Here is a 15,280-nt window from a genome sequence, read left to right as displayed (position 1 = left end):
AAGGATAGGGTCAAGCTTCGAAACCTTTTGGTCCCAGGAACAGTCAATCCACCAGGATGCCTGCTCTTGATTACTGATGGCTCTGCTGTGTGCGTGCGTGTGTGTTTGTGTATGTGTGTGGCTATGTGTGTGTCTATGTGTGTGTCTCTGTGTGTGTCTCTCTGTCTCTGTGTGTGTGTCCCTATCTCTGTGTGTGTGTGTCTCTATCTCTCTGTGTGTGTCTCTATCTCTCTGTGTGTGTCTCTATCTCTCTGTGTGTGTCTCTCTATCTCTGTGTATGTGTCTCTATCTGTGTGTGTGTGTGTGTGTGTCTGTATCTGTGTGTGTGTGTCTGTATCTGTGTGTGTGTGTGTGTGTCTGTATCTGTGTGTGTGTGTGTCTCTATCTGTGTGTGTGTGTGTCTCTGTCTGTGTGTGTGTGTCTCTATCTCTGTGTGTGTCTGTGTGCATGTGTCTGTGTGTGTGTGAGTGTCTGGGCATGTCAGAATCACTGGATACTACAGTGCAGAAGAGGCCCTTCGGCCCATCGGGTCTGCACCAGCGCATGAAAGGCCCTGACCTGCCCACCTATCCCACTTGCCAGCGCTTGGCCCATGGCCTTGAATGTTATGGTGTACCAAGTACTCATCCAGGTACTTTATAAAGGATGTGAAGCATCCCACCTCCACCACCCTCTCAGGCAGTGCATTCCAGACCGTCATCACCCTCTGGGTAAAAAGGTTTTTCCTCAAATCCCCCCTAAACCTCCTAAAAAAACCTGTGTGTGTGTGTGTCTCAGTGTTTGTGTATGTGTTTGTTTGTCTGGATGTATGTGTCTTTGTGTGCCTGTGTGTTTGTGTGTGCGAGTTTGTATGTGTGTGTGCCTGTCTGGGTATGTGTGTATGTGTCCATCCGTCTGTGCGCACGCGTGTCTCTGCGCGCAGGTCTCTGTGCTTATGCCTGTGTGTGCATCTCTATGTGTGTGTGTCTCTGAATCTGTCTGTGTGTCTGTGCACACATGCACTGGGTTAAAATAGATTTTGGATTTAATGTGATGCCCCTATGTTTGGATATCTTGGTAGTGGTTGCTGTCTGGGCTCACACATGAAAAATGAATGACATACCGCTGACTGTAACTGCCCATGCACCTATTCTAGGAAAAAAGGAATGGGGTTATTCTAATTAGCGATTGTGTTGCTTTCAGCCCAAGTGAAGATTGGCAGGAGTGAGTTATATCAGTGTGTAGGTGAATATTAAATTACTACTCGGGACGCTATGTCCTAACATCCAACTGACTGCGAGGAAAACCATGATGTTATTTTTTTAAAACTTAGAGCTTTATGAGTTTGTAGCAACAAAATAGAAAGCACGTAGAATTCTGGATATGCTATCCATGGCTGCAGAGGGATTGAAACCTGAGCAACCTCACAAAATCCTGTTTGAAAACCCATGGACTAAACCACTTTGAAGCAGAATGTCCTGTGTTCATTTTAGTCCTGCCAAGCCTTGATGCAATTTTCTGTCTTGTGTACCACAGACCAGACTTTCTGGTGAGGGCTGCCCGTCACTATGAGGGGGCAGAGCAAATCCTGATCCGCCGGGCTGTGATGTCAGCGCGAGAGTTCATCTCCATGGAACAGTTGGATCTCCCTCCCATGAATCACTGGGTGGTGGCCGAATGCCCAGCCCGCATCGATATCTCAGGTAATTGCGCTGCTCCTGCTATTCGAGCTTTCTGATTGTACTCCGTCTGAATATCTTACGGTCAGGTTACAATGTAATTTGAGAGGATACGCTGATGTTGTTAGCCACAGCTTGGTAGCAGCTCCAAAGGTTGTGGATTCAAGTCTCTCTTCAGAAACTTGAGTGTTGGAACTTAGGCTGACTCTCCATTGAAGAGCTGAGGGAGTAAGTTTATCGTAGTAAAACATCCCAGGGTGCTTTGTTAAAAATATTCATTCAGGGGATGTGAGCCTCACTGTTGGGCCCATCCCTAATTCCCCTTGAACTGATTGGTTTTTAGGCCATTTCAGAGGATGGTTAAGAGTCAGCCACATCACTGTGGGTCTGGAGTCACATGTAGTCCAGACCAGGTAAGGACTGCAGATTCCTCTCTGTAAAGGACATTAGTGAACCAGTTGGGTTTTTATGACAATTGACAATGGTTTAATGGTCATCATTAGATTTTTCATTCCAGATAGTTTATTGAATTCAAATTTCACCATCTGCCATGGGAACCCGGGTCCCTAGAGCATTACCCTGTGTCTCTGGATTACAAATCCAGTGAGAATACCACTGCACCACCACCTGCCCTAGAAGATAACGTATAGGGGTGTTGGCAGACATTTTCACACCGAGCCACATTAACAGATAATAGGACAGGTGACCAAAATCTTGGTTAAAGAAGTTTTATTCAGCAATTTAAAGGAGGAGAGAGAAGCAGAAAGGCTTAGGGAGGACATTACAGGATTTAAGGCCTAGGCAACTGAAGCCACCAGTGATGGAGCAATGAAAATGGGGAACGCTCAGGAGGCTGGAATTGGAGGAGTGCAGCGATCTTGGACAGTTGTAGAACTAGAAGAGGTTACACAACTCTTCACACACCTGAAGAAGAAGCAACACTCCGAAAGCTTGTGTTATCAAATAAACCTGGTGTTGTGAGACTTTTTACAGAGGTTACAGAGACAGGGAGAGGCAAGGATGAAAACAAGGATGAGAATGATGAGCCCGTACATTTTGTACGGTACGTTCTGCCAATAGTGTGCAAGCCCATAGCATGTTCTACCCAAACCTCAAAAGGCACTTGGTTTAAAACTTACGTAGTCTGAATAGAAGTTGACTCAGAGCTGTGGATGAGCAATAGATTTTAAGTTATAGGATCACAAGGTATAAGGCAGCATTTTAGCTTGATTGGGTTGTAAAATAGCTCATGGAATTCTAGGTCTTAACTCCTGAGGCATTGACTATATGAAGGAGTATTAATGAACCTCTATTAAATAAACCTCAATAGACCTACAGTACCATGTGTTGTAGTGAACTCTACTCAACAGGAAGAATGATGAGTGATATAAAAGGCTACAAACACACTCAGTAGAATTATGTCAAGATATGAAGAAATTCAAATGAAACAATTTTTTTGTTCTATTACAAAACATTATAATAACAATGTTGAACATTATGAATAAATGTGAAAAGGTAGAGAGAAACAAACTGTTAGCAGTTCTAAAGGGTCGGGACTGAGAGGCCAAAGATACAAAACTGAATGTTAGGAGATTCAGATCAGAGGACAGGGAAAACCACTTCAGGTGCAGAGAGTTGTGTGGCTGTGGGATTCATTCTGAAACAATTAGTGACTGAGGCAGAAACTATGACCATTCTGTAATAATTCGGGTAGAAGTTTGAAGGAAAAAGGGAAGAAGGGATATGGGATCAGGGTGAGTAGATTTGATTAGGACTGTTTGCTCATGTGAAGGGTAAAACCTAACACTGGTTGGGCTGAATCCTAACTTACATGTTGTAACCTTTGTCAGTAGTTGACACACAACTCCTAATAGAAATTAAGATGTTACATTTCAGAAGTTGCAACTTTCCTGCTCAGCTGGTCAATGAAGGTTTTCCAATACCTCAATAGAAGCAGGTCCCATATATGGGGGAAAGAACAGAATAAATGTTACTTTAAAGAATTGAATTTACTCTTGCTGTGGGGAGCTATAGCTGAAAGGAGCACAGAATAGAGAGTTGAAGCTCCAGCATTGTAGCTCTCTCTGTAACCCTGTAAGAGTGGCATCCTGCTTGGAAGTGTGACTTTCCCTCTGAAATCTGTCTGTTGTTTGATCCTGTGACTTTCCCTCTGAATCCTGTCTGTTGTTGTTTTATCCTATGAGTTTGCTGCAGGAATCCTTTCTAAAGCTTTTTAAAAATGTTTATCCCTTGACCTCTCTCAACTCAGTGACCAAAAATATGTATCTCCACCCCACCCCACCCCTACAGGTGGCTGGAGTGACACACCTCCAATAACATATGAGCATGGGGGAGCAGTGCTGGATATTGCTGTTCTAGTGGACAAACGTAAACCAATTGGCGCAAAGGTGCGTCGCATTGCTGAACCTAAGCTGCACTTGGTCCTAAACAGTGGAGGCAGAGAGCAGAGAATGGCCTTGGAAATAGTGTGCCAGAGTCTGGAGGATCTGCAAGACTATTCTCAGCCACGTGCACCAGGTATCTTTGACAGTGAGGATGATAGATAGACTGCCTATTGAACAGAGCACTGTTTGGTCACAGGGTCTATCCCCACTCCATACGAAGTTGGCTTAATCACAGCCAAGGTGGAAGAAAGCACATTATAAACCGGCTTCAGATTAAGGGGAGAAAATGTCCATAGGAATTGCTTGATGAAAAGAAAGGTCACAGTCTATGGAGTTCACCACTTACCATACTCAGTTGGTCTACAACAAACAGAGATGTGAGGCAAGGTAAACCACAGTGGTGGAGAGCTATTGGAACAATAGGTCCAAATTGCTCTCTTCAATCCAAACGTGCTGCACTGGCCACACCCCATGTCTCAGACTATTCACACACTGTCATTTAAAATGGTATTTTGTAAAGAAATAAGTCTAATTTACATTTGAATGTATCAAAACTGCTTTCGCTGTCTCCCTAACATTTCCAGGTCTATGGGGAGAGAACGGGGAGTGGGGATGAATTTTCAAAGAGCCAGCACAGGTGTGATGGGCTGCGTGGCCTCGTTCTGTGCTGTAACATTGTAAGATGTTTTCGGGTGATAGCAGCTTCCGTCAGGAAAAAAGATTTGTGTGGGAACTGGTTGTTAGGTGGGGGATGACCCAGTGGCCTATTTCAATTTAAAATGGGCTGGAAAATAGTTGTCTCAAGGCCAGTGGGATAAAATGCACTAGCATAACACATTTACATAGATTTCTATTTTTGTAAAATGACTGTTATCTGAAAAGGAACAACATGCAGGGTTATGGGGAGAAGACAGGAGAATGGCACTAAGTAAATTGTCTATTCAGAGAGTCAGTGCAGACAGAATGTAAAAAAATCTGAGATTCTGTGAAACTAGCCTATCTGTGAGTAAATTATTATAGGACATTACATTGATTGTATTGTTCTGTTCTTTAATACATGTACTATCTGTTGACAGGAGCCTTGTTGAAAGCAGCCTTTATCTGCACCGAAATTATCCAGTTCCCTTCTCAGGTATCACTACAGGATCAGTTAATGGCAGGATTTGGTGGTGGCTTTGAGCTTCACACTTGGTCCAGTCTCCCATATGGATCTGGCTTAGGTGAGTAACCATGAGAAAAGCCTGGGAGTAAGAGCATCTACTTCTGTCAAAAGATAAATTCTATTTCCTTCATTACTTGCATTCCAATTTGTTCTTTGCTTTTTAAATTCCTGCCTTTCGACACAGTTACTGCTGATTCTCCAGGAGGCACAATTCTGCCACAATTACTCTATTATACTCTATTATTACTATCAGTCTCCCATCTTTAAAATTTTTCCTTGAAGAATTCTCACCTGTGAAGAGGCAAGAGGTTCTCAATTAAAATGACACAGATGCACACACCACACATGCACACAACATGCATGCACCACACACACACCATGTGTACACATGCCACACAACCATATACACACCCCACACATATGTACACCACACGCACACCTCGCACGCATGCACACCTCGCACGCATGCACACACACTTAACTCTCACGCATGGCTCCAACTAAAGTCACACTACTTGGCATAGAGCAGAGACTGAATCATATCTTATGGGGCTATGAGTAGTAATAGCTCATCAGTAGTGAGTTATAAACACACACTGCTGTGAGACAGGTAAGTAATGGATGAAGACCTTGTCACAAGAATTGCTGTGGTGTTTGGGATTGATTATAGTTTGTTGTTATTTTAGGTACAAGCAGCATCCTGGCAGGGGCCGTGATGGCAGCACTGATTAAAGTAGCTGGGAAGTCCTGCGACACCTCTTCCCTGATCCACACTGTTCTTCACTTGGAGCAAATGTTGACAACAGGTAACAAGGGACCATCTCAGATCCAAGATTATCAAGGGAATTGATCTGGGAAAATGGTTCAAAGTGCTGAAGAAATCCAATTCCAGGAGACATAAGTTAACAGTTAGGAAAAGGATTTAGAGAATAAACTCATGCAGAGAGTTGTGCAACAAGTTAGCTGGGAAGAGAAGTTGATGGATTCAAGAGACAATTTTATGTGGGTAATTTCACACTTTTCCTACATTATACAGTCTGCCACTTCCTTTCTCTATCACTTAATTTACCTGTGATCCCTTCGCAGGTTCTTGGTGTCCTCCTCATAGCTTATTTTCCAATCTAGTTTTGTATTATAAGCAAATATGGATATATTATGCTCGGTCCCCTCATCTAATTTCTTGATACAGAACCCCAATAATGGCCCATTTATTCCCATTCTCTGTTTTCTGTCCATTAATCAATACTGAATCCATGCTAATCTATACCAGCAATCCCATTTTGCATAGGATATAGTTTTCACCCACTGTCCATGAATGAATGTTACTAGCAGGAGTCATTAAATAGCTCATCTTACACAATTCTAACCTTGATTTTTTGATTTATTATTGTCACGTATTAGCATACAGTGAAAAGTATTGTTTCTAGCGCTCTATACAGACAAAACATACCGTTCATAGAGAAAGGAACGAAAGAGTGCAGAATGTAGTGTTACAGTCATAGCTAGGATATAGAGAAAGATCAACTTAATGCAAGGTAAGTCCATTCAAAAGTCTGACAGCAGCAAGAAGAAGCTGTTCTTGAGTCGGTTGGTACATGACCTCAGACTTTCGTATTTTTTTCCTGAAGGAAAAATGTGGAAGAGAGAATGTCTGGGGTGCGTGGGGTCCTTAATTATGCTGGCTGCTTTGCCGAGGCAGCAGGAAGTGTAGACAGAGTCAATGGATGGGAGGCTGGTTTGTGTGATGTATTGGGCTACATTCACGACCTTTTGTAGTTTCTTGCGGTCTTGGGCAGAGCAGGAGCCATACCAAGCTGTGAAACAACCAGAAAGAATGCTTTCTATGGTGCATCTGTAAAAGTTGGTGAGAGTCGTAACTGACATGCCAAATTTCCTTAGTCTTCTGAGAAAGTTGGAGGGCTTTCTTAACTATAATGTCGGCATGGAGGTACCAGGACAGGTTGTTGGTGATCTGGACACCTAAAAACTTGAAGCTCTCGACCCTTTCTACTTCGTCCCCGTTGATATAGACAGGGGCATGTTCTCCTTTACGCTTCCTGAAGTCGATGACAATCTCCTTCGTTTTGTTGACATTGAGGGAGAGATTATTGTTGCCACACCAGTTCACCAAATTCTCTATCTCATTCCTGTACTCTGTCTCGTCATTGTTTGAGATATAACCCACTACGGTGGTGTCGTCAGCAAACTTGAAAATTGAATTGGAGGGGAATTTGGCCGCACAGTCATAGGTGTACAAGGAATATAGTCGGGGGCCGAGAACACAGCCTTGTGGTGCACCAATGTTGAGGATGATCGTGGAGGTGGTGTTGTTGCCTATCCTTACTGATTGTGGTCTGTGAGTTAGGAAGTTCAGCATCCAGTCGCAGAGGGAGGTGCCGAGGCCCAGGCCATGGAGTTTGGAGATGAGTTTCGTGGGAATAATAGTGTTGAAGGCTGAGCTGTAGTCAATAAATAGGAGTCTGACATAGGTGTCCTTGTTATCTAGGTGTTCCAGGGTTGAGTGCAGGGCCAAGGAAATGGCGTCTGCTGTGGAGCTGTTGCGGTGGTAGGCAAACTGTAGTGGATCCAGGTAGTCCGGGAGTCTGGAATTGATTTGTGCCATAACTAATCTTTCGAAGCACTTCATAATGATGGATGTCAGAGCCACCGGCCGATAGTCATTAAGGCACGTTGCTTGGTTTTTCTTAGGTACCGGGATGATGGTTGTCATCTTGAAGCAGAGAGGGACCTCAAATTGTTGTAAAGAGAGGTTAGAGATGTCTGTCAATACCTCCTGGGGGTGCTGAGGCCAATTATGTAATTCCACATGCTGTCTGAGAAGCGAACGTTTATAGAAGTACAAAGTAGAGTTAAAATCAGGCACCTTCTTGCCTGTGTAGCTGGATAATAGACACAGCCTCTGGTGTGCATGTCTGTCAAAGGGAATGTATTTTACTGAGTCGCTCAATGAGTTTAAATATAATGAGGATATCTGGAGCAGGCCATTGTTGCTACTGTGTGATTAACCAAATGAGATGTCCTTGTTGTGAAGTGGGGGTGGGGGGTATGAGGGCAGTTAGTGTTTCCCTTTGATTTGATTTGGTTTATTATTGTCATATGTATTGGGATACAGTGAAAAGTATTGTTTCTTGCGAGCTATACAGACAAAACATACCGTTCATAGAGTACATAGGAGAGAAGGAAAGGAGAGAGTGCAGAATATAGTGTTACAGTCATAGCTAGGGTGTAGAGAAAGTTCAGCTTAATATATGGTAGGTCCATTCAAAAGTCTGATGGTAGCAGGGGAAAAGCTGTTCTTGCGTTGATTGGTACTTTTGTATCTTTTTCCCGAAGCAAGAAGGTGGAAGAAAGTATGTCCAGGGTGCGTAAAAACCTGAGAATGCACATACCATTAACAACTCACATGGCCATTTGGGTAACATACCAGCCAGGGAAACAGGAATGTTTATGGCTTCTGCCCCAGAAATTGAAGTTAAGTCCATGCTCTGGCACCCAAATTGATCATTTTAATTGTTTGGATTTAAAAGGGTGCTTGATTATGCTGGCTGCTTTTCCGAGACAGTGGGAAGTGTAGATGGAGTCAATGGGTGGGAGGCTAGTTTGTCTGATGGATTGGGCTTCGTTCACAACTCTTTGTAGTTTCTTGTGGTCTTGGTCAGAGCAGGAGCCATACCAAGCTGTAATACATCCAGAAAGGATGCTTTCTATGGTTCATGGTAAAAATTGGTGAGAGTCGTAGCGGACATGCCAAATTTCCTTAGCCTCCTGAGAAAGTAAAGGCATTGTGGGCTTTCTCCAGTTTCCTCCCACGGTCTGAAAGCTGTGCTGGTTGGGTGCATTGGCCATGCTAAATTTTTCCTCAGTGTACCCGAACAGGCGCTGGAGTTGGTGACTAGAGAATTTTCACAGTAACTTTATTGCGGTGTTAATGTAAGCCTACTTGTGACTAATAAATTAACTTTGACTTTATTATTAACCATAGTGTCAGTGTGGAGGGACCAGGGACAGGTTGTTGGTGATCTGGACACCTAGAAACTTGAAGGTCTCAACTATTTCCACTTCATCCCCATTGATGTAGACAGGGGCATATCCTCCACCAAGCTTCTTGAAGTCGATGACTATCTCCTTTTTTTTAATGACGTTGAGGGAGAGATTATTGTCGTTGCACCATTTCACCAGATTCTCTATCTCTTTCCTGTACTTCACCTCATCAATATTTGAGATCTGACCCATTATGGCGGTATCATCAGTAAACTTGAAAATTAAGTTGGAGGGGAATTTGGCCACATGGTCAGAGGTATATAAGGAGTATAGTAAAGGGTTGAGGACACAGCCTTTTGGAGCGCCAGTGTTGAGGATAATTGTGGAGGAGGTGTTGTTGCCTATCCTTACTGATTGCGGCCTGTGCGTTAGCAAGTCTAGAATCCAGTTGCAGAGGGAGGAGCTGAGCCGTGGGCCACGGCATTTCAAGATGAGTTTTGTTGGGATAATGGTGTTGAAGGCTGAGCTGTAGTAAATAAATAGGAGTCTGACATAAGTGTCCTTGTTATCCAGGTGTTCCAGGATTGAGTGTAGGGCCAGGGAGATGACGTCTGCTGTGGGCCTATTGCGGTAACAGGCGAACTGTAGTGAACCCAGGCAATCTGGAAGACCGGAGTTGATCCAAGCCATGACTAACCTTTCGAAGCACTTCATTATAAAGGATGTTAGAGCCATCGGCCGATAGTCATTAAGGCACGCTGCCTGGCTTTTCTTTGGCCTGAGAAAATACGATCTTAAGATTTCTATCTTTTCAATCTGCATTTATTATCCTGCATTTTCACTAAAGTCTCACTTTAAAAAAAAACATTGTAGCAAACCATTTCCCAAGGCAGGTAAAACTCACTCTCACTGTGAAGATGATGGAATGCCTCATAGTTGTCCAGTGTGGATGTTAGCTAAGAAATTGCTCTGTCAACACAAACATTGAAGCCTCCAATGGCCCCATTGGCTGTTTAGCTGTGCTTCAGTGGGAAGCGCTCTCATCCTGAGTCAAAATTCCCACTCGAGACATGAACCACTCATCTAGGCTGACATCTCAGTACGGTACTGAGGAAAGGCTGCATTATCTTTCAGATCACATGTTAAACCGAGGTCCCTCTCTCAGGTGGGTGTAAAAGATCCTGTGATGCTACAGGAAGTGGAACGGGGCATTCTCCCCAGCTTCCTGGCTGTGGGTAGTACAAGGGGTGTTAGAGGCAGTCATTGAGAAGTGGACCAGGGTGTTGGGGAGGGAAATCTGTGCTTCGGTTTTACAAAAGTGACCACACTTCAAGAATACTACACTGGCTGTAAAGCTCTTTGAGATGTCCTGTGGTCATGAAGAGTATCTGTATGAATGTAGTCTGTCTTTCTCCTTCCTAAAATTCCATAATTTTCTAGGTGGAGGCTGGCAGGATCAAGTCGGAGGTCTGGTGCCTGGTATCAAGATTGGTCGGTCCAAGCCGCAGTTACCCCTGCGAGTAGATGTTGAACGCATTGCAGTGACGGATGAGTTTGTGAAGACCCTGAATGACCACCTACTACTGGTGTACACGGGAAAAACACGACTTGCACGTAACCTTCTACAGGTTAGGCCATTCGTCACATAATGTTGGTGCCTCCGGAGAGTGACTCCTGAAGTGACTCCATCAGGTCTCAATGCTCCTCAATTACAGGTGTAGCACAATATCCTCTGCCCTGAGGATACTTCTGGCAGAGAAATATCATTCGAATCCTAAAGGACTAATTGAGTTCACTGAGATAGGCTCTCCCATTGGTGCAGTTGAGCTGAGCCAGCAGGGTCCCAAGTACAATCCCAAATAATGTGCCAAGCTGGCGCTTTGGCTAGCATTTGTCACCTTTGAATCAGAAGGTGATAGTACCCAGATGTATGGGATTGGGGGTGATCTAGGAAATTGGATCAGGAATTGGCTAGCGGATAGGAAACAGAGGGTGGTGGTTGATAGTAAATATTCATCATGGAGTGCGGTTACAAGTGGTGTACCTCAGGGATCTGTTTTGGGGCCACTGCTGTTTGTAATATTTATTAATGATCTGGATGAGGGTATAGTTGGGTGGATTAGCAAATTTGCTGATGACACCAAAGTCGGTGGTGTGGTAGACAGTGAGGAAGGGTGTCGTAGTTTGCAGGAAGACTTAGACAGGTTGCAAAGTTGGGCCGAGAGGTGGCGGATGGAGTTTAATGCGGAGAAGTGTGAGGTAATTCACTTTGGTAGGAATAACAGATGTGTTGAGTATAGGGCTAACGGGAGGACTTTGAATAGTGTGGAGGAGCAGAGGGATCTAGGTGTATGTGTGCATAGATCCCTGAAAGTTGGGAATCAAGTAGATAAGGTTGTTAAGAAGGCATATGGTATCTTGGCGTTTATTGGTAGGGGGATTGAATTTAGGAGTCGTAGCGTTATGTTGCAACTGTACACAACTCTGGTGCGGCCGCACTTGGAGTACTGTGTGCAGTTCTGGTCCCCACATTACAGGAAGGATGTGGAGGCTTTGGAGAGGGTGCAGAGGAGGTTTACCAGGATGTTGCCTGGTATGGAGGGGAGATCCTATGAGGAGAGGCTGAGGGATTTGGGATTGTTTTCGCTGGAAAGGCGGCGGCTAAGAGGGGATCTTATTGAAACATATAAGATGATTAGAGGTTTAGATAGGGTGGATAGTGATAGCCTTTTTCCTCTGATGGAGAAATCCAGCACGAGGGGGCATGGCTTTAAATTGAGGGGGGGTAGTTATAGAACCGATGTCAGGGGTAGGTTCTTTACCCAGAGGGTGGTGAGGGATTGGAATGCCCTGCCAGCATCAGTAGTAAATGCACCTAGTTTGGGGGCGTTTAAGAGATCCGTAGATAGGTTCATGGACGAAAAGAAATTGGTTTAGGTTGGAGGGTCACAGTTTTTTTTTAACTGGTCGGTGCAACATCGTGGGCCGAAGGGCCTGTTCTGCGCTGTAATGTTCTATGTTCTATGTTCTATTCCAAGACTTGTGCGTATAATCCGCTCCTCTTAGCACTGCACTGTTGGAGGTGCCATCTTTCAAATAAGACATTAAATTGAGACTCTCCTAGGTGGAAATGAAAGATTATTTGAGTTAGTTGATCTTCAGTAGGAAATGTTAGAGCCTTTCTGGAGGATATTCCAGAAACTACATTGAGGCAAACCAAACGCACTCCTGTAGGGTCTGATAACTTATAGAAAGAGACTTTCTGCCCAACTCTAGCTGAACTCAAACTCAGGTCTCAAAGCTGAGAGTGCTTCCTAAATGTGTATACTACATGGTCTTTATAAATAGGGACATGGAATGCAAAAACAAGGACATGTTGATAAACCTATATAAAACACTGGTTCAGCCTCAACCAGTTTTTGGCACCACAGTTCAAGAAAGAGAGGAAGATATTAGAGAGGATGTGGAAAAGATTCATGAGAATGGCTCCTGAGATGAGGAATTTTAGTTGCGTGGTTAGATTTGAGAAGCTGAGGCTGTTCTTCTTCGAGAAGATTAAGAGGAGATTTGATAAAGTTATTCAAAATCATGAGGTATTTGGATATAGTGGATAGGGAGAAACTGTTCAAATGGCGGAAGGATCCAGAACCAGAGCACACAGATTTAAGGCGATTAGCAAAAGGAGCAGTGGATGACATGAGAATCCATTTTCCCAATGAGTGGTTTGAATCTGGAATGCACTGCCTGAGAGTGTGGTGGACAATTATCAGAAGAGAAAATATTTGCAGACCAGAGCTACAGGGAAAAAATGGGGGAGTGGCACGAGGTGAATTATTCTTTCAGAGAGCTAGCTTAGAACCGATGGGCTGAATAGCCTCTTGTGCTGTAACCATTCTATAATATATTGATGTTCTGGATACTGGGTCAAATGAAAATTCAAGACTGAGATTGATGGAGCAAAGGTGGATAACTGGTGTTGAGATTTAGATCAGCCATGATCTGAGTGAATTATGGAAGGTATTGAATTGCCTACTGCTGTTCCTATCTTGGCTGATTTTTCTCTTCCTTGCAAAGAACAAATGTCCAATACCCAAGAGACCCTCCATCAGTCATCTTGGCTCCCAATAGTTGAAAGTCACCATATAAGCAAGTGAGCTCGAGTGATCGTAGCAAACCCTACCACATTTCAGATTTGTATGTAAGAAAAGATGTCAACTGTGACACAGTCAGTGAGGTTCCTTCCTGACCTGATCATTAGAAGGGAGACCCCATTCACTTAAAATTAGAGACAGACCAGGTAGGCCAAAATCAGAAAATACTTTTTCACACAGAAGGTTATGAAACTGTAGAATACTCACATATAGAAGTGAAATACTGCAGATGCTGGAAATCTGAAGCAAAAGAAAAAATGCTGGAAAAACACAGCAGGTGTGGCAGCATCTGTCGAGAGAGAAACGGAGTCAACATTTCGAATCTACATGAATCTTTTTCAGAACTTTTCTTTCTGCACAGTTGCAGAAAAATGTTGGGGTTATGGTTACATTCTAGGACCAGCACAGCAAAAGCAATTCTATTTGTGTGGTCGAAAAAACTCAATTTTTTCCATCCAATAGTACAGGGGTCATATTTGTTGGTTTCAACCAAACACATATTCCAGCTCTGAAGAAGAATCATACTGACTTGAAATATTAACCCTGCTTCATCTCCACAAGTGCTGTCAGACCTGAAGTTTGCAGAATTTTCTGTTTTATTTGTAGAATACTCTCCCCCAAAAGACTCTGAATGCTGGGACCAGTTGAAAATTCAAAACTCTTGATAATTCTTTGTTAGGCTTGGGCATCAAGGGATATGAAAACAAGAAGCGTAAACAAAGTTCAAATATTGATATAGGCTCGAAGGGCTGAATGGCCACTTACTGTCCATGTGGGTATGGTACCACAATACTTATGTTCCTGAACTAGTAATCTGCATCAGACTAGTGACTAGTAACTAGTAAACCTGGACAAATGATCTGGAGACATCAGTTCAAATCCCACCACCAGACTTAAATTCAGTTAATTTAATACATCTAGATTTTGTTTTTTAATAGCTAGTATTGGTGATTGTTTTAAAAACCCATCAGGTTCACTAATGTGCTTTAGGGAAGGAAATCTGCCATCCTTTCCCAGTCTGATCTATATGTGACTCCAGAAGCGCAGCAATTAATTCTTAGCTGCCTCTGAAATTACTCAGCAAACCATTCAATTATATCACAATAGCTTTGAAAAACAAAAAGAATACATCATATGGATTACCCAGCGTCGAACTAAACACTGGACATGAGAAACACAGAACCAGCCCAGTCACTGCTACCAAATACTCCTCTCTAATATCAGTGGACTTGTTCCAAAAATGGTAATGCTGTCCCGCATACTAGTCAAGTAATAGCCTGATACTTACCAAATTATACCTTTTTGGCCAGTTTTTGAAATTCCTCCATCACAGTAGTATTTAGTCAAGAAGGAATGGCCCTGGGAGTCATTTACTCCAGACCACAGGAGGTTTCATGACACCAGGTCAAACATAGACAAATATTGATTGCAACTTATCAACCTCCCTTAGCTGATGAATCTACACTCTTCCATGTTGAACAAGGTAGCAGAGGCAAGAATACAGAATGTATATTTCATTATCCATCAACAAAACTGGCTCAGTAGCACCACTACTCTCAGAGCTGGACGAGTCATGAAGGACATATCTGTCAAACTGATATCTGCAGCAGGCGATGAGCAATCCAACAAGAGTGAAAAGCCTACATGATCTTGGCCTCATCAAACTACCTGTCACACATGCATCAGTGTGTGACAGATAGGTAGATGTGACCACGACACAGTCCTTGTCCCATCTTCACAGTGAGGGTTCCTTGTATGATTCTGTGTGTCAGTACCAACATGCTAAATTGAATAAATTCAGAAAAGATTTAGCAGCTCAAAACTGGGCGTCCATGAGACACTGTGGGCCATCAGCAGCAGCAGAATTGTATCCAACCAGAATCTGTACCCATATGGCCTGAC

General features: G+C 43.4%; 1 protein-coding gene across 2 annotated transcripts in view; it reads left to right on the top strand.

Annotated features, from left to right (window-relative positions):
• The window catches only part of fcsk (fucose kinase), a 376,256-nt gene that overhangs the window by 342,730 nt on the left and 18,246 nt on the right, over positions 1-15,280 (top strand). For both annotated transcript variants that reach the window (XM_078211155.1, XM_078211156.1), the window contains 5 exons: positions 1,516-1,682; positions 3,969-4,196; positions 5,140-5,283; positions 5,912-6,031; positions 10,668-10,855. In XM_078211155.1, coding sequence (XP_078067281.1) covers positions 1,516-1,682; positions 3,969-4,196; positions 5,140-5,283; positions 5,912-6,031; positions 10,668-10,855 — 847 coding nt within the window. The remainder of the gene's footprint in view (positions 1-1,515; positions 1,683-3,968; positions 4,197-5,139; positions 5,284-5,911; positions 6,032-10,667; positions 10,856-15,280) is intronic.

The sequence above is a fragment of the Mustelus asterias genome, chromosome 4, assembly GCF_964213995.1.
Source record: "Mustelus asterias chromosome 4, sMusAst1.hap1.1, whole genome shotgun sequence".
NCBI classification, from domain to species: domain Eukaryota; kingdom Metazoa; phylum Chordata; class Chondrichthyes; order Carcharhiniformes; family Triakidae; genus Mustelus; species Mustelus asterias.
Note: the sequence above shows the minus strand (reverse complement) of the source record. Positions and strands in the feature narration are given on the sequence as shown.